The 19,068-nt window shown below is 46.7% G+C and overlaps 2 protein-coding genes across 2 annotated transcripts; one reads left to right on the top strand and one right to left on the bottom strand.

Annotated features, from left to right (window-relative positions):
- The first annotated feature begins 1,222 nt into the window (after nt 1-1,222).
- RNF181 (ring finger protein 181) lies at nt 1,223-4,593 on the top strand. The gene is made up of 5 exons (XM_054998086.1): nt 1,223-1,593; nt 1,735-1,874; nt 2,902-3,011; nt 3,107-3,181; nt 4,348-4,593. The coding sequence occupies exons 1-5, from the start codon at nt 1,505-1,507 to the stop codon at nt 4,405-4,407; spliced, it is 474 nt and encodes a 157-aa protein (XP_054854061.1). The 5' UTR covers nt 1,223-1,504; the 3' UTR covers nt 4,408-4,593.
- A 1,828-nt stretch (nt 4,594-6,421) lies between these two features.
- TMEM150A (transmembrane protein 150A) lies at nt 6,422-18,186 on the bottom strand. Its single transcript, XM_054998368.1, has 8 exons — nt 17,965-18,186; nt 14,801-15,011; nt 12,297-12,344; nt 12,120-12,206; nt 11,818-11,885; nt 9,337-9,464; nt 8,402-8,579; nt 6,422-7,717 (listed from the first exon to the last, which is right to left on the bottom strand). Exons 2-8 carry the CDS (start codon nt 14,863-14,865, stop codon nt 7,476-7,478), a joined length of 816 nt encoding a protein of 271 aa, XP_054854343.1. The 5' UTR covers nt 14,866-15,011; nt 17,965-18,186; the 3' UTR covers nt 6,422-7,475.
- Between the last annotated feature and the right edge of the window lie 882 nt (nt 18,187-19,068).

Below are 19,068 nucleotides of genomic sequence, written 5' to 3'. Positions count from 1 at the left end.
GCTGGATTAGATTACTGCAATGCATTCTGCTTGGGGTGTCCTTGAAAAGTGTTTGGAAACCTCAACTGATGCACAACGCTGTTGCCAGGATGTTGGCTGGAGTGAGTTGTAAGGACCATATTGCTCCAGTCTTGATCCATCTACACTGGCTCCCAATCTATTTCTGGACACAATTCAAGGTGCTGCTGGTGTTGAAGTCATTTATGGTTTGGGACCAACATACCTGAAGGATTGCCTGTTCTCTTATGAACTGACACAAGGCCCTGTTTTAGGAACCCCTGCCTTCTGAGATTAGGCAGGTGACACCCGGGGAGGGCCTTCATGGTTGGTTCTTTGGCATCAAAACTCTAGGGAGACCTGTCTGTCTGCCTCTGTCTTCTTTCACTGGGTGAAGATGTCTTTGTTGTTGGGGATTTCCCTTAGTGATACCTCCTTCATACCCTATGTTTTAATTTTTTAAAAAATGTTTTGGATGTGTGTCTTAACTTTGGTTTTCATTGTTCTAAAGATACGTTCATGTTTCATTTTAATGATTTTTAAGACAAGTTTTTATTGTTTTTTTTAATCAGCTGCCTTGGTGGCTCTGAGTGGGACAGAAAGGCAAGTTATAACTTTTGTGAATAAATACATTTAAATGTTTATATTCCACTTTTATCCCTACTGGAGACCCAAACTGGTTTACAATATCATTCTCCCCTTTTCTATTTTATCCTCACAACAACTCTGTGAGGTAGGTTAGGCTGAGATCATCCAAGATCACTCAGCATGCCCCCATGGCAGAGTGAGAATTCAAATTTGGGTCTTCCAAATCCGAGTTCAGGGGCTAATGGAGGTTTACTTTTATGCAAGAGATCCAATATGGTGCAGAGGTTAAGAGTGTCAGACTAGGATGTGGGAGACCCAGGTTCAAATCCCTGCACTGCCATGGAAGCTCACCAGGTGACCTTGGGCCAGTCACACTCTCTCAACCTGACCTACCTCACAGGGATGTTTTGAGGATACAATGGAGGAGAGAAAAATGATGTAAGCTGTTTTGAGTCCCCGTTGGGGAGAAAGGTGGGATACAAATGACATATATAAAAAAGGAGTTGTGTATGATCGGCCCTTTAAGGTTGCAATTTTATGCAGGCTTACATGGGAGAAAGGTCCGTCACATGCAGAGATTAATTTCCCAGCAGTCACGCCCCGAACTGGGTCGTATGGATAGTAAAGGCTGATTGAGTCAAACGCATCACGCCTTCGGAGTAGCTGGCTCGTCAGCTCCAGTTTACTGCAACAGGATTAAGGCGCACAGAACAGGGAGCGACTTCCAAGAAACGAAAGCAGCCCGTCCGTTCCAAGGCTGAGTCAAGGGCTGGGGGACTAATCTGGACTCGGAGCGCCTCGCAGTCCGCAGTGATTGGCTCCGGCGCGCCGTCCTCCAACACTCCCGGGCCAACCGTCGAGGCGGACGTTGGGTCCGGATGGAAACGAGCTGAGTCGCGCTTGGAGGCGGGATCGCGTCATGGCTTCCTATTTCGACGAGCACGACTGCGAGCCGGGCTCGGGCCCCCCGGAGACGCTGCACCGCCGAGCGCTGCTGGAGCTGGCTAGGTGGGCTGGGAGACTCCGCCCGTGGAGTTCGCTGGGCGTCCGGGGGTGCGGGATGGAAGGCCCTTCCGCGGGGCGTGAGGAGCTCTGCTGGCCCGAGCGCCCGCTTCCTCCTCCGGGCTCTTGACTCTGGCTCTCGCGCAGGTCTCTCTTCCACGGCCTGGAGTTCGATCTGGGCTCCCTGGAGGGCGGCGACTGGGCCCACCGGCTGCCTCCCCCGGCTTCCAGGCGTGTCGTCCAGAGCCTCCCTGCGCTGCGAGTGACGGCGCTGCAGGCAGGTGCAGGTAAGCCGCGTCGTCGCATCCTTGCCCGGCCCCTCATTCTGTGCGTTCGCCAGAGCAGCCCCTCCTCCGCCTTCCCAGAAGCGAGTAAAACCCACCCCGAGGAAATTCCGAGCGGAAAACAAGGCGGTGTGAACCTGAGAGGAGAGGGGGCCGCCTCTCTCTCTCACTCTCGAGTTCGAGGCCGGGGGACGGAAGAGTTCCGGCTTCCTCGCTATTTTCTGCCGTGACACACAAATACGCGTGGTTTTTCCTAGCCCCAAACTTCTAAGAGGAAGAGATGCAGGGCCCTATGTGGGAGCCACCTCCTCCGGTTGGGTGGCACTACATGGAACAGGGCCTTGGAAGATCCCAAGGCAGAGAGCAGGTGGCCCTTGAGAGAGAGAAAAAGAGAGGCCGAATGTATGTGTTACAGTTTTATCCTGCCTGTCCCCTAAGGAGCCACACGTTGTTTCCCCCTCATCCTGTAAGCTACCATAGGCAGAGTGACTGGCTGGGCCGGATAATTGGACTTCATGGAAGAGTTAGTTTCTGGTGGGAAGCCATGTTGATCTGCACTAAAAGAACAAGATTCAGGTCCAGTAGCACCTTAAAGACCAACTAGATTTCCAGGGTAGGAGCTTCCAAGAGTCAAAGTTCAAGTTCCTGTCCCTCATGGATTTACAGATACATTTAAAGATGTCTGGTGGTTCTATAAAAGGCTTTAGTTTCTAGGGGATGGCAATTCTCTCTCTCCTGACTTGACTTTCTCTATACCCACCCTGGCTTCATGCCACCAAATCCCACCACACAAATTCATGCTTTATATTTGGGGGTGGGGGACAAACATTCAGTGTACATATGCATAACTGATAATATATTCAAGTATGATTTGCATAGGTCTGCATAAGGGGTTGGGGTCATGGGACCCAGTTTAGATTTTGGAGCAGATTTTGAGAAGTCGTAGCTATTCTCTATTATACTGAGAACATACCCCTGCTGAGGTCATTGTTTCCCTCTTCCCACCTGTCTCTCTTCTGCATTTTCCCAGGGCTGAAGTGTCCGGTGTGCCTGCTTGAATTTGAGGAGGATGAGGTGGTCAGGAAGATGCCCTGTGAGCACTTCTTTCACACAGACTGTATCCTTCCCTGGCTTGGAAAGGTGGGAACCAGCACTGTTAGATGTCCTTACTTAACATTTGGGGGGGGGGTGACATTTCTTGAGACAAGGGTGCTAAGTCTTCCTTTCTTGTCCAGACCAACTCCTGCCCCCTCTGTCGCTATGAATTGCCTACCGATGATGAGACATACGAGGAATTCAAACAGGACAAGGTGAGTGACAGGTTATAAATTTGGGAGTGCTTGGTTCAAAGTTCACCTTCGCCATGAACTAGAGAGAGAGGCAGTCAGAGACAAGCCATTCTCTCTCAGCCTCTCCTCTATTAATAATACTCGCCTACCTTACAAGCTCACCTTATTTCTTGGGGTGGAGCTTAAATGTACAATCATCATAATCCACAGTGCCATAAGGGAACTACAAATAGGTCTTTTCTTACAAGTACCTTCAACATTTTGATGGTAAGAACAAGAGAGTCAAGGTGACAGAAGCAACAAGATGCAGCTACGCATTTGGGGCCAGTCTAGCCACCTCCTTAACAATGCCTTTATGGTATCCAGATATGCACCAGGTTTCTTGTAAATACATATTATAAGAAAGTGAGTGAGTAGCATTGTGAGTTGTGAAATGTTATCTCTTGTAAACCCAGCAAGATGGTCCAAGGCAATGGAGTTCTGCAGTTACTGACCTACCTCTGCCTATTCTTACTGAATATTCTGCTAGGCATTCAGAAGCATTCATGAGCATAGAATAAATATTAAATGTGGGCAAGATGATGTCATAACAACACCCTAGAAAGAGGATTGTGAAGGAGCTGTAAAAAGCTTTGAAGAACTGAAGGTAAATGTAGGGGAAGCTGAAATATGGTTCAGCTATGTCCGAGTACTCTTGTCAGTTCTGGTCAAGTCAAGTGTGGCAGCAGAGAAACTTCAGGGGTGGCTGGTAAAGTTGAAACAACACCTCTGACACTTCCTGTATTTTTTTTTTTTTGCTAAATTCCTGTGTGAAAATGAAGCCCTTTTCTGTTGACCTCAGGAATAAAATTTTAGGAGTTAGTGCTCCTCTCAAGCAACTGAATTGTGCCAAATGCGAGCTGTCATCTAAAGTGCTGAGATTTGGGGAGTGGAAGGGTTGATGAGCCATGTTTGTCCCCCTTTGTGTTTGTAGAGAATTTGAATCCAGCAGCACCTTGAAGACCCAACAGGATTTTGTGAGTCACCGCTTACTTGGTCAGATACAAATATAATTCTATTTTTTTCGGTTTGTACTTTGTCAGATACAAACAGAAAAAATAGAATTATATTTGTATCTGGCAAAATAAGCGTATGACTCATGAAAGCTTATTCCTTGAAAACCTGAAACTTTTGTTGTTGTGCAACAGATGCGGAGGGAGCAGCAGGCACACCGACTGGAGTACCTTCATGGGGCGATGTACACATGACATATACTTTACTCTTGAGCCTTCCGTCCTCTCACCTAGTACTGGAGGATTACCTGCAATCTCTTCCACGGCTAGCAGGGACCAAGATGCCTTGGCGGCACAGTATGCCTCCCATATCTTGCCAAGGTTTGTTGTACAAAAATATTGCCTTCTTCCAGGAATAAATTCCTCTCTGCTTATCAAATTCTTCTCATAGTGTGCCTACTGTGTATTGCTCCCTGTGATATTTGGGCTATTTTGAAAAAAAAATTGCAAATGGGTTTCCCCCCCCCCCTCCTCTGGAAAAGATGGCATCCTGTTCTGGGTGGCTGTTCCATCTGCCTGGGGATGAGAGTGGACAGTCTAACTCACAAAGTAGGCTGAGCAGCAATGAAATGGATAACTGACTAGTTTCTCCAACACCCCATATCCCCATTTCTGACTAGTTTCTCACCCACCCCATATCCCCATTTCTGCTTCTTCTTGAACGGAGTGAGTCTGCACTGAGGGTGACTCATCTGAACTTCCAGGACATGTCTTGCAAATGGTGTGAATCTTGGGACATAATTTGCTGTATATAATAAATTCACATCTTTTATCCATATGTATATAAATAGTTACAACTGGGTGCTGCATAGCTATATGATAGAATAGATGCATTTGTTTTTGGTTCGGAAACATCTTGGCTGAAGCATTTTTCAGATGGTCTTGGAATGCATTTATAAAAGAAGGGGGGTATTACATGTTTGTGATTGTTGCCTCCTCTGATCAATGCGGGGGTGGGAGTGAGGGTGAATTTGGCCCTGGATCATGCTAATATATTACCAGTTCATGCTATACATTTATACATGTCATGAAAAGGTTCTTGCAGCAGAGGTGTACATAGGGAATAGACCCAACCAGTAACCCCAGAACAAAGGGTCACTTCTGAAGCAGGTGCACCTGACTGCCAAATCTGTCCCCCTGGCACATGTATACAGTTGATCTTGCAAACAGCACTGCTTAGCTTGGTTTTTTTTTTTTTTGGCTAGGTGCAGTAATAGCAACACAACAGAACACCTATCTGATTGGCTATTTAGCAGCCAAACTACCCTTAAGTTAACTTTCCTGTCTCTAGCCAACTACCCTTCAGTTGGCTAGAGACTGTCACAGTAGTGGAAGAAATTTGTGTGAGCTCCTGGCAGCTGCCCCACCTTTCTCCACTTGTCCTCACTCTTTCAGTCTTCTGTTCATCACAACAGCTGAGGAATGTGTTTTCTGCAGGTGGCTCTGGTGTACTACAGATGCAGCCTAGAAGCACAGCGCAATTATGCACGAGTGTTCTGGGAATGCCTAATTGCGAAGTTCTTCTACAGCAAGGCTGGGGTCTGAGCCTAGCAGCATTTCACCTTGAGGCACTCTTCTCCCCTTTCATAGAGCATATAAAATTTCTGGTGACATGGTATGGACCCCCTCCCCCCTGCTTCCTGGCTTGAGAATCTCCAACATCCCAGAGCTGGTACTGACAACCATATGGGGAAAGCTCAGCAACAAGTGTGCAGGCAGCAATAAGGAGCCCTGAAGCCAGACTTTCTGCTTGTACTGATCAGCTCTGGCATCCATCAAAAGCAGGGCTGCACTGGTCTGAGTCAGTCTCAGCTGCGTTAGTGCCCAACTAGAACTTAGCTTTGAAGGGCAACCAAGGATTCAGCCCTTGAATTCTGGAGTAGCTAAATTGGCACTCCTGCTTCTTTCTCCTTCCTGTTTTTGGCTGGCACCAGAGGGGAATAGGATTGTAAAGCCAATACACCAGCCTAATGGTTGTCTCAAAGGCAAACTCTACTTATCATACTGAAATCTCACCTCTTGGGACACTTCAGGCCGGATGAAGGCCATTTTGCTAATGCTGCTGACCACTCACGCTCCATCTCTAGCTGCCCCCTCATGTGCAGGGTACATGCGAACTGGTAGACAGAACAGCCCCAGAAAGTGAAATGGGTGTGCTGCAGGAGAGTGCCCCTTCTGATTCCCCCCCCCAAAGATAGAACAAAGCTGCTCTGATACAAATTCTCTTTATGTGCATTTTATAGAGATATATAAAAAAGTTCTAAAAAATATCCAAACATTTCACCCAAACAAACCAGCTCAGACATGTGCGGCTGAGCACCAGAAGTATTCTTGTAGCCCATCCCAGTTGGTGGCCACTATGGGAGAGACCAGGAAACACAGTATATGCAAGAGGGAGAGCCGTCCTTCCTCTGCTGGCAAGGCCCTACTTCTTTGCTTGTCGTTATTTCAGGTGCAGTGCGAGGCATCGTGGTTTGTGTGTTGGTAATATACATAATTCCTATGCTAAGGGAGGAGGAACCCACCGATACGGAATAAGCAGCCTTCGTCATTAGAACTATCTGCACCTCCCACATTCCTGTAGTAGCTCAGTTATGTCCATGTACTGAGACTGAAAGGTAGGTAGGTGGGGAGTGGCAGTGAAATGCAATCATATTCTCATGAGCAGCCATCATTACAGGCACCCAAATAGTAATCCCCAAGCCAAGGTAGCCAAACACCGCCCCCTGCTCTCTGGGAAACTGGAATCAGGCACTGTGTATAATGAAGCTGGAAACAGCAGCTGTTCCCTTTGGCACTGGATTGCTAGCCCCAAGGGGCAGTAAGAGGCGAAGGCTGCAATCTTAAGAACACTTCCCTGGGAGTAAGCCCCAATGAGTAAAATGGGTCGTCTTAGCAGACTTGCCTAAGGTGGTTCCCTAAGGTACCATGGCAAGCCTGCTGTCCAGCAAAGATGGGCAGGGAAGGTTGCCATCATCCAAGCTCTAGCTGGGGCCTCTTTGAGAGCTCTGCTGCTTTGCAGAATATCTCCCTTCCAGCACCTAGCCCCAAACAGGCTCTGGCTCCCAGCTGGACCATGGCACTCGGAGGGAGGGGTGGGGGAACTGTTGGCAGCAATAACTCTCTAATTAAAAGAAACCCCTTTGGTACCAAAAACACTAGGAGGAGGAAGATGCTCCTCTTCTCCCATTGAGGGGGGGGGGAGGTAGCTCACTGCAGCTGCAGAATGGGATTTCGCAGCAGGCCTCCCCCTCACTCCTCCCTCATATCATGGCAATGCTATCAGGGTTACAGTTAAGGTGTGTGGAGGTGCTGCTGCTCCCTGGAGACTTGCACCCCCTGTTGTTTGAATGCTGCAGGGCAGCCACCAAGGTGTCATTAGAGACTGCACCAAACTCGTAGGTGAAAGTGCCATAGAAGACCAGGATATCGATGACAAAGATCCATTCACAGATGGCAGTCATATGCTGCAGGAGGAAGCTCTCCTGGACGAAGAAGATGCCAGCTGACAGAGTTGGGGTTAAAGGAAATGAAGGAGAGCTTTGGAGTTTTAAATGGAGAAAGAGCAGGGGAGTTACGTTGTACATTGGAAGCAGGAGCATGCCATGGTCAGTTTGGAGAAATGAGGTCCTGCTAAACCTTGGTCTGAAGTTTCAGGGAATACGGTCCTTGACTGCTAGGACTGCAACGAGCAGTAGCAGCATACAAAGCCTGCTTGTGCTTGTCTGGTTAGGTGGCTGCTGGAGTGTCTCCCAGCCTATCTTTTGTCCACAAACAGACCAGGATCCCAAGCCCCTTGTCTAAAGCAGTGAACCAACACACCTGGCTACAAGTATTTCTTTGCTGATCACAAACAAACGCAAAGGATAGGGAGGCAGCGCAGCAGTAATCAGAAGCATCTCCCCGTAAAATTGACTAGGAAGCGGCGGGTGATGTGAAAGACCCAACACCTGAGAGCTGCTGTCTTGATAGATCTATCATCTAACTCAGAAGAAAGCAACTTCACATGGTGCCACACAGCCTGCTTCCTCCAAGCTCCAAAAACATGGGGTGATTTTTTTTTTACCACAGTGGCACTTCAAGCTCACCCAAAGGAAAAGAAATCTTCACCAATGGGAGTCCTCCACAGAGACACCTCTCCCCCCCCCCCATCAAAGTGACCTGGCCACTTGTTGCCAGAAAAGGATACAGAGGACAAGGGAAATTAAGGCCACAGTAGTAAGGAAGACGCGGAGATGCGCCATCCAGAAGTCCAGGACAGAGACTGCAACGTGGTAGGAGAGGACGCACTGGAGGCAGACAAAGAGCAGGCCAGCAGGGAAAGCTACACAGGCTCCGATGTAGTGAAGATATTTGGCATACTCCACCTATAGTGCAGGTAAAGCCCAAACATAGGCAGTGAAGGCACTTTGTTCTGTACTTGACTACAACCTTTCCCATAAAAAAAGAGCCAGTGTGTGTAGTTAAGAGTGTTGGACTAGGATCTGGGAGACCCAGGTTTGAATCCTCACTCTGGCATGGAAGCTCACTGGGTGACCTTGGGCCAGTCTCACACACACTCAGCCTGATCTCCCTCACAGGGATGTTGTGAGGATAAAATGGAGGAGAGGAAAATTATGTAAGCCACCTTAGGTCCCCATTGGTGAGAAAGGCATGGCTGATATCTTTTCCAGGCCAGAAAGACTCATTAGGGAGAAAAATCCACCATTTCATCCCCCATTTTGAGATCTGATGTATACAATCGATTTTGCATTTCTTCTTGCACAGTATGAACAATAGCAGTGGAAGAGAAAACCTGCTCTGCCACCCACCACCTCCTTTAACAGCACCCCAAACTGACTACCTCACCTTGCTCCACGATGAAATCACCCTTCCTAAGGTAACAACCCCCCCCCCCCCAAGGAAGAGTGCAACAGCAGCCCTTCTCCACCTTCTCACACTAGATATACCAACTGTTTCAGGAACTTCTCCTGTGTAATGCCGTCTGTTCTGGCATGGGACAAAATCCTACTTTCCCCAAAGTAAGGGTCACTCAAAATGAGAAGGGACTTCTCAAAATGATAGAATAGCTTTCCTAAATGTTTTGCTGCCTGGAGCACCATCCATCAAACTCTGTTCACCAACCTGGAAATTGCCAACTATGACTAAGCCTGCGGCGTTGGTACAGCCTATGATCAGCGCTGTGGTGTTCACCCAGGAGCTGTGGCTCTGCTCTATCAGCTGCCCATAGCGCAGGAAACAGATCACCACCACTGTTGGGGGAAGCAAAAGATGCAGTTTGGATTCTTGGGAAGTAGGTACCAAAGTCCGTGTGAAAGAAAGCAGAGCAGCACAGGAGGCTGGTCCTTCAGAGTAGTTGTCTTTTCACGTAAGCAGTGCTGTGGCTCCACGAGAGCGCAGAAAAGTCTGGAAAGCAAGTCTCTAGCCCTTACAATAGTAAAGATATCCTGGAAAATGCATGGCCTATGACTGGTGGAATCTCAGAAGCCAAAGAGGTAGCTGAATAGGCTTACCAGTGATTTTAAGATATCGGTGTCTTTATCTCTTCTATTACTTGCAAGACCAAAAGAAATGATGCAAAGTATCAAGAATTATAGAATTTTCTGTATTTTCTCATTTTAGATCATATATACAAATTCTCACAGTGCCATCTTGCAGTTTAATCTGCATTTTGCAATTCTGATGCCTAGTCCTCTCTCTTTTTTTCTTGCTTTGCAATTGTGTACCCCAATTAATCAGAGAGCATTTTATTATTTTAATTTAGGCCTTTAGTTTAGCTTGGAGTACACAGAGCCTGGGTTACAAGCTTGTCACAGACCAAGAACATTTCTGCATTTTTTTTTAAAAAAAGTAATGATTCTGTGGTCTGTCTTAGAGCTGTCAACTAATACAAGGTATATGTTATTGTTTTTAACAATTTGGCTTGTTTTTATATACTTGATAGTATTAGTTTATTGTTTGAGTCATAAGATGCCTTGTGCAGTTCTGGAGAAGAGGCTGAGAAATTTTTCTAAATAAATAAATAGTTTATTTTGAAATTGTATGAATTTTAAACTGTTCTAATTGGATGAGCAAACAACAGTGGGGGAAGCATTTTTAAAGTATTAAAATAATATTAATAAATCAAGATGGGTAGCAGTAGTCTGTAGCGGTAGAGAAGAGCAAGAGTCTAGTAGCACCTATAAGACTAACAAAATTTGTGGTAGGGTATGAGCTTTTGTGAGTCACAGCTCACTTCTTTAGATAAAGGCCTTGCCACCAAGGGAAGGTGGCAGGGCCCTTTCCAGTGCTGTTTCAGCCTTTGAAAGGAGAGTCATTGGGGACAAGTCCAACGGCAACCATCAGGTGACTGGCTATCACCTGACTTTCATGACTCACCTAGGCCTGGCTGCTTGCTGCTGTTCAACAGCAGCCGCCCCACAAATGCCAGTGTTGTATAATGGTTAGAGTTTCTGATGGAAAACTAAGGATGAAACTTACTTTTGCAAGGCTGCACAATAAATGCCCCTTCCCCATGCAGAGGTTGGATTCAGATCTTTCAGATCCATCCCTGGATCTCAAGAACTTCTAATATTATGTATGGATCTTGTTGAAGAAGCTGTGACAAACATGATTGTTTCATTTTCTTTGAATACATTTTTTACCCCTGTTTTAGAAGACATATGCAGGAAAACCATTCAGAAGTAACAATGTGTACATTAAAAAACAAATTGTATCATTTCATTGAAATAAGCAATACTTCACCACGGCAACAGAAACTGTACGAAGCTGGTTGCCAACTAAAGTGATTTCATTATGATAAGCAATAGTGCACCTTAGAACTGAAGAAAAAAAGCATAGCAGTATTTTATAACCTTCTCCCCCTCCCCCAATGGGTTCAACTTCAGTATTTTTGCTGGTGTTTTTAAATAATGTACTGTGACACAAAAGCAGTGTATGGATTTTGTCTCACTAATAGATACAGATAACAACATTCAGAAATAAAATTGTGGCTTAAAATCCTGTATATCTGAAGAAGTGAGCTGTGGCTCACGAAAGCTCATACCCTGCCACAAATTTTGTTAGTCAGATAGGTGCTACTGGATTCTTGCTCTTTTCTACAAATAATATTAATGTGCCTCTTGTATTACTAATGGCTGCCACTTCTGTTTTTGAAAACAAAAAGCCTAGGCTGCAAGCTCTTCAGCACGTATGTGCAATAGGACTTGAGGCTGACATTAATATTTCCAGGAAGTCCTTTGTCAACCTTCAGGATGCCCCTCCCAGGTCACCTCTGGCTCTTGAGCAATCAGGCAGGGTTCTTCCTCAAGTCCCACAGGCCAGTATAGCATCAATTGCCAAGCAGATACAGTTTCCTCTGCAACCCCCACACTGCGATAAAACTTCCCGTACTCTCCTTGAAGATCTGGCACCCACTCTGGAAAATTTTGCTCAGCTGGGAACCTCTCCCAGGCAGTAAATACTTCATGAATGAAGAGGGGAGGGGACACACTGTCAATAAGCTGCAAGGGCCCATGGCTGCCTACCCTTAGGGCTAGTGCCACAGACCAGCTTTTCAGCTTCCCAGCTCAGTTGTCAAAGGTTGTCAAAAGGGGAACCACTTACCCATGAAAGCCCCAACATTTCCGATAAGGCTGAAGAGGCAACTTTCAGGAGGGTAAGTGCCACATTTGCTGCAGGATAAAGGAAAACAAATGGTTAGCAATGACAAGAGGAACAAACAAGAATGCATTCACCCCTCAAACCCAGTTTATGACTTTTGAACAAGATATCACACCTGGTAAAGCTACTGTTTCTGCCCCTGCTGGGCCCAAATTATTCTGCAGGCCAGAACTAGCTTGTCCCCAAGGATGCAGAGACAGTTGTTCTCCTGATTCTGAAGATCCCAAGCCTCCTTCCTCCCTCACCTGATTAAAGGGATATCATCCAAGGTGCAGCAGCTTTTGGGGTAGCCATGCTTGGCAGGTTCAGAAGAGCAGGACTCATTGTAGGACCTGCAAAAGTTGGAATAAACCAACCAGTGATGTAGGGATCTCTGGAACAGGGTCTTTCAAAGGGTTCTTCATCTTGATGAAAAGACTCACCAGTTCTCAACAGGGCACACGTGGTGATTCATCACTGCCATGGCATACCTATGAAGAACAAAAAGAGCAAGAATTACCGGCACTTAAACTAGAACACAACAAGCATGCATTAAAATATCAGTATAGTGGGTGAGGGTAAAAAGAATACTATTCCCCCCCCCATCTTTCCAAACTAACTTCCCAACGTTAAATGCACCCTATTAATTAAAACCAGTGTGTGTTGAAAAGACTAATATGGGCTAGGATACATTAAGAATATCTCTCAAATGAGTTCCACTGATGTGGTCAGGGAATAAGATTTTCTAGGATGCCTATGTGCAGCCTTTTGCATGATGAAGAGGGGAATTCAAATTTATGGGCAGGCTTCCCAAAGGCATCTTAAAGGGCCAAAATCAACCGTGAACTATTCTGGCAGTCCAGCTGTTACTAGAGACAAAAACAAGTGTCTTCTCCCTGGACCACCAGTGGACACTTGGTGGATTCTTTAAAAATGGTAATAGGAACAGTTAAATGATGCATCTGTTCCCCCCAAATAAAATATCAGTGTGAATCAGCAGTTGAGGGGAAGATAAGCCTAGCACCAACTAGAAAGTGACAGGGAAGAGCAAGTGTTGCTTTTTATTTTGCTGTAGGGTCTTATTACCCTTTCCCCTGGAATCCATTCTAGTCCTAACTTGGAATGGATGGCCTTGGTTTCCATCTTCCCGGGCCTCACTTACAGAGCCAATGGTCCTGAGGACACAATTGCTGATTTGTTCATAGAAGCTGGAATTGAAAAGCAGTCATCATTCTACACATTAAGGGTTCCAGGGTCATTAACTTGCTCCCAGTAAGGGGTCAAGTGCAGTAAAATGTATACACCTACATCTGGAAGATTTCACCAAGACAAATGTTAAGGAAAATGTCCAGTGATTGAAAGCACTTAGAAGCTGCATTCTCAAACCACTTTGTTTTCCTTACCAGAAAATTGGTCCAAATGCGCCTTTCGGAGGCAAGATAAGGATATCCCATTTGACCTTTGCTGCCTCCTTGAATTCAGTTTCGACAGCTATCTCCAGTTTTAGACTGACAAGTCATTCTATTCTCCTGCTTGCATATTTGTTGCCAATTCCTGCCCCTACTTACAGGCCTTTACACATAAATATGTCAGTGGAAGGAAACCCACTTCCTTCTGGAGAGCGGTCTTGCCAACATGAAAAGTCATCAAGACTAGACTAACTCAGACCAGAAGGAAGGGGCCATGGTCACAGGCACAGGGGCCTATGGTTTGCCCTTTGTTCTGGGAAATAATCTGCTACAAGACAAGACAATCTTGCTCTAAATGCCAGGACAGAATCAGGCTCGTACTCTCAAGCTTGCCGCCTTCTAGGTTAGAGATGGGGCAGATTATTTCATCACTGAACCCAAAATGCCATTCATTTGGATCAGGGGTCCTGTTGCCACAGTACCACTTGAATCTGCTGGTTTGATCAGAGTATTTCTGCTTGTGCAACACTAGCACTTCACAAGGGATCCAGCAAGGTGACTTACACTTTCCAGCAGCAGTGTAGTCTTCGCTGCCTGATGCAATTGTCAAAGGCAAGCACACCAGTGCTCCAGGAGAATTAAACTTGCTTTTTCAGATGGCATTGTTCCCTTGGAATGGAGCAGACTCCTGAAACTAACTTGAAGTGATCTTGGTGAGCTGAATCTCAGTGCTATTTCTAATGGTTCTCTTTGTCACACACATACACAGAGTTCCTCTCTGTGGCTGTAGAAAGGAACTGCAGGGTAAGTTAAGGACACACCTAGTTTTTTTAGTTCTTTGTGGAGATGAAGACAATTTGCTATTGTCAAGCAGCCACAATGAGGAATCCCTCTTTCATTGTGAAATGTGCTTGTCCCTATGACATTGTGGGAGGATGTACCTTTGCTGTTCAAAAAGCCATGGACATTTCTCCCAAGGAAACATACCCACCATAGTGCCAGACAGCAATAGGAAGCACAGCATCCCTATCTTCTGTTGGAAACAATATTATTAAATATGTTGAAGAGTTGCATACACCAAGGTGGGCGAGTTCTACAAATCACTGACATGCTGCCTCATGGCAATCAGTACTGGGCAAGTGCACTTTAAATAACTCTAAAACATATGTATATCCTATCAGGGATATGCCCAGATGTTTTGAGACTATATTGAGATAAGCAAGCCCTCAAAAGAATGAAAACAATCTGAAACGGGGTGGGGTGGGGGGGAGAGAAGGGTTTTAAATCTCTCAATTTCAGATTTCTAGCAGGAAGTTGTTAAAAGTGCTTTATAGTTTGAAGATGTTTACACCCTTAAAAGGCAGAGCAGTGGTAGCTGACAACGGACTTGTTTAACAGTATCCTTGGGGAAGCCAGTTGTCTAGCACAACTCCCAAGACAGGTTCTTCTAGCAAGAGGTCAGAGCCCAGAGGCAGAAGATACATTCTTTCCCCTTCTACCCATACAAAAATCAAGGCAAAGACAACAGCGACTCTTACACAATCCATATTCCTGTGATTGAGAAGGCAGAGAGGCTAATGGGGAGGACGATCCACGCTGTCATTAGTGTGTGCAGGTACACAACAGGTGTGTGGGGGAGGGGGGAAATTCAGATGAGGGGGGAGGGAAAGGGAGAGGAAAGGAAAGGGGAAGGGGTGGGTGGGCACCAGCTACCAGCAAAAGCCTCCAAGTGGAACCATCAGAAAGCACCTGGAAAAGAAGCAGAAACAGAGAGGGAGTAGTTGAAGCTGAGCTGAAACAAGATTTGCCCCAAAGACAACGTCTGTTTAGCTGGATAAGTAAAGGTATTGTGGCACCAGAGTTCCTTAGCCTCTCTCAAGCTTTGCTTCAGTAGAAGCAGGTTCTGCTGTCCCACCCAAACACACAAGCAAGCCAAAGTCTGAAAAAGAAGTGTCCTTATAAGCCAGCCACAGTGGGTCCCTGTTCTGCCTCTATCCCAAATCAGCAGCATTAACACATACAGTCCCTCATTTGATCATTCTTGACACCATCATGCATCAATCCTGGCTCAGGTACCATCACAATATAGTGTTTTTCACAGGGCAGTACACAAGCACTTCCTACTCTTCCCATTAAATGGACAGCTGTGACATTCTTATAGCATCAACTTACTCCCTAATCTATTACAGATCTGGCCTCCCCATTCTTCAGCTACCCAACTGCATCTTTGTCAAGACTGGTGGACCCTGTTTCCCAACACTTCAGCTAAAAGACTCTTGCTAAACCAAGGTAGCTTGGATTTCCAGACTTTTGCCTCATGAGATCCTGGGTCCTCACAGAACCCTCCTTCAAAAGATGTTAATTTCAGACTTCCTAAAAATGCCACCAAGTCAGTTTGTTCTGTGCCAGTCACTCAGGACTATTCATAGAACAAACCCAACAGTAGGATAAGCACCACTACTGCTCCAACTTGGAAGCATCTCCTGTATAGGCAAGGAGAGTTGGATGGTCTCTAGGCTTCTTTCTAGTGATAATAAAAGATTGCTGTCAACCATCATGTGACCTGGGTTACGGTGTCTTGCTTTCCACATAGACACAGAAGGCATCTGAAGTTCTTGAGAACTGGAATATAGATTCTGAATGTTTAACCAAGTAAAAAAACCATTCAGACTCAATTAAATCAAATTACATTTAGGGAGAATAAATGTCATTACTAGAAAAGTATAGCTCTAAGCCATCCCAGGTTCTCAAGAACATCATATGATTCCAAGAACCTCATAAAACAACAGCAAATCAATTTCAATACTTAAAGCAAACCACTCCCCTACTATTTGAGCACAGACCAGTTGGGCAGTTGTCCCAGCTTCAGAAGCACACCCTACAGATTCAGGTTTAACAAGAAAAGCAAGCATGTCTGTCACAATTCTGCACCTGATCCAGAAGAACTGGTACCTAGAGACATTCACAGGTTGTTTTCTCATTGCAACACTTCAGCTCATGAGTTTTTGTTTGTAGCCCCTTTAGTTGTCTGAAACTGTTCCATAAATTTGTATCCAGTCAAACTCAACATCTTTGGCCAATAGTCTCACTATTGCCATGTTTGAGATTGCCGGTTATCTCTCTTAGAAATCACTGCAGATCAGCCTTTGGACTGGACATTTCAACCAAGGCCTCTTAGCTTTTAACCCTTCTTTGACTAAGCTATGTCTTCGATTTTCTGTTTCTGACATGGCACATATGCATTCTCTTAGAAGTGAAGAATGTGTCTTTTAAATAAAAAGTTATTGTTAAAACAACTTCTTTATATAAATTAGAACTTTATTTTTCTCCTATCTACAGAGTCACCACTGGAAAATACTAAATACCTATTGTCATGTGAAAAATAGGGCTGAATGAAGCCTGTTGTTTTCCTTGCCATCCTCCTTTGCACTGCAGTGTCACCACCCCATTTGTTTCTATTTCTGCTGTGATGTTTCCTTCCAAGAACAATTTTCCCGGAGCCTTTCATTGGTCCATTATTTGCTTCTCTGTTTTACTTCCAGATCCTGTTCTGATGGGTCCTTAATATTTTGCTGCCGCTGCACAATTTTGCCGCTCTGACCCTTGCCAGCCAAAAATGTTGCCACATAAGATTGAAATGTGGAACAAATAAACGTTACGTATCTCTGTCTCTACTACAATCCATCTAAAAATATCTTTACGCTAACATGTGTTTCAATGCTGCCCGTGTTGCCATGATCTTCCCTCCATTTATCCACAGGACATGTTGGTTCCATTGCACATGTTATTAATATGTCCCTTCCCGCTGCCCTCCCCAGCTTTGTTCTGAAGTGTTTGCTGCCCACTTGATGGAGGAACATCTCCAAGGAGAGATACCACCTGCCCTGGACACCAGTTGCAGAGCCAGGGGAAAGGTAGCCATGGGTGGAAAATAGGCTGGGCCACGAGGACCTAACCCCCCTGTCCATTCGCAAGCATCCAGTCTGGGTTGAAGGGAAATGTTTTCAGAGTCCTCCCCATTCCTCAGCTGCTGGGATCTCAGCGGACTTCTTAGCCGATACTTTCCCCGCATATTTGGCAAGATTCCTACAGCCCCGGCGTGCCAAGAACCGCCAGACGAAGATGCCTGCCAAATCCTCCTCATTGCCAACTCTGGTTTGGAAAATTCCTGGAGATGTGGGGGTAGAGACTGGAGAGGGCAGGCTCTGGGGAAGGGAGGAACACCAGTGAGGAATAATGCATACAGTCTACCACCCGGCACTGCCGTTTTCTCCAGGAGAACTGATACCTGTGGCCTGGAGAACAGTTGTAATTCCGGGAGGTCTCCAGGCCCCACCTGGAGGTTGGCAACCCTGTCACCCCACGCAAATCACACGCCTGGCCGGACTCCAGGCGCCCAGGACGGTCCGGCATCCCGGGATTCCCCCCTCGCGGCCAAGCTGGTCCCTCTCAGAAGCAGCAGGCCGAAACAAGCGAGAGGAAGCGGCCTGGAGGCTCCCCCCTTCCCCGGGCAAATCCAAACCCGCCGCCGGCGAGCAGGGCACCGAAGCCGCTTGGTGCACGGAAGGCTGTCGAGCGCGGGCGCCTCAGCACCGCTTCGAAGCGGGAGGTCAGGCGGCCAGAGCGCCGAGGGCTCTCGGCTTGGCCGCCCTGTCGAGGGGCTTCGGAGGAGCCGGCCGGACCCTCCGCGGTTCTCCCTTACCCGGTCCCGCCGCAGCTTGACGAGGCGCGCCGCCTTCTTGCCCAGGCAGACCGTCAGAGGCGGGCAGGGCCAGGCCAGGCCGGCCCTCCGACCCCCCTTCCCCAGCCGCCCACCCCAGTGACCACAGCCGGGGAGGGGGCTGCGAGCGAAGGCAGCGGAGGTTCTTGGGAAATGTAGTTTTGCGCGGCCAAGGAATGCACCCGGGACGCGACGCCGCTGATGACAGCCGACCGCCTGCTTCTGGGCAGGACGTGTGAGGCAGATCCTACTCGGAGCGTAAGCCTCGGGGTGTGCCGCTCAGCCTCCCCGTTCGTTACCTCATATTGGGGCAAGCGGAGACACTTGGCAGTGCAATCCCATTGGAATCAATAAACTGACCCCGCAATCCTATGCAGAATCACTCCAGTCTAAGCCCATTGAAATGAATGCGCTTAGACTGGAGCAACTCTGCATAGGATTGTAGTTTAGATGGTACAGGATTTCAAAACAGACCCAAAAATTAGACTGCCCCATTCATTGTAAAATCCCAAAGCCACGTAATTCCTTTTATTAACAAAAATAATTGGTTGGTCTTAATAACAGAATAGGGTAACAGAATGGTCATCATCTAAGTCCATTGGTGTTTAGGATGGCACTGTCAAGGCGGGGAAAAGGCTGCATGGCTGTGGTAGACAACAGCTGGCAGCCACTGGACCTGCAAGGTGAGCTGAAGGATGGGAAAGCTGGACTGTGCCTTGCTCATCTGCAGTTTTGTGAACATGCCAATACACAGCTGCTCAAGAGGCCATCATCCTTGGGCCAGTTCTTTCGGGGGAAGAAGCTAACGTTGCTCACATAACCCACTTCATGATTCCAGAGGGGCAGGAGTCCATTGTCAATAGTAAAACACTCTGTTTCAATCAGGTTTGCTCTGTTTCCTCAGACAGGGACTATCGGAGGATTTCAAAACACATTTGTAGGATTATAAAACCCTCTTAGTAAAGTAAGGGAGCCAATCAACAAAGCCAGAATGATACCCAGAACTGGCATGCTATAAGACAGACCCAAGAAGGCTAACCCCACCCCCCGCCCCGGTTATCATCTAATACTCACTACTTAATTCGT

Source organism: Eublepharis macularius, chromosome 14, assembly GCF_028583425.1.
Source record: "Eublepharis macularius isolate TG4126 chromosome 14, MPM_Emac_v1.0, whole genome shotgun sequence".
Classification (NCBI taxonomy): Eukaryota; Metazoa; Chordata; class Lepidosauria; order Squamata; family Eublepharidae; genus Eublepharis; species Eublepharis macularius.
Note: the sequence above shows the minus strand (reverse complement) of the source record. Positions and strands in the feature narration are given on the sequence as shown.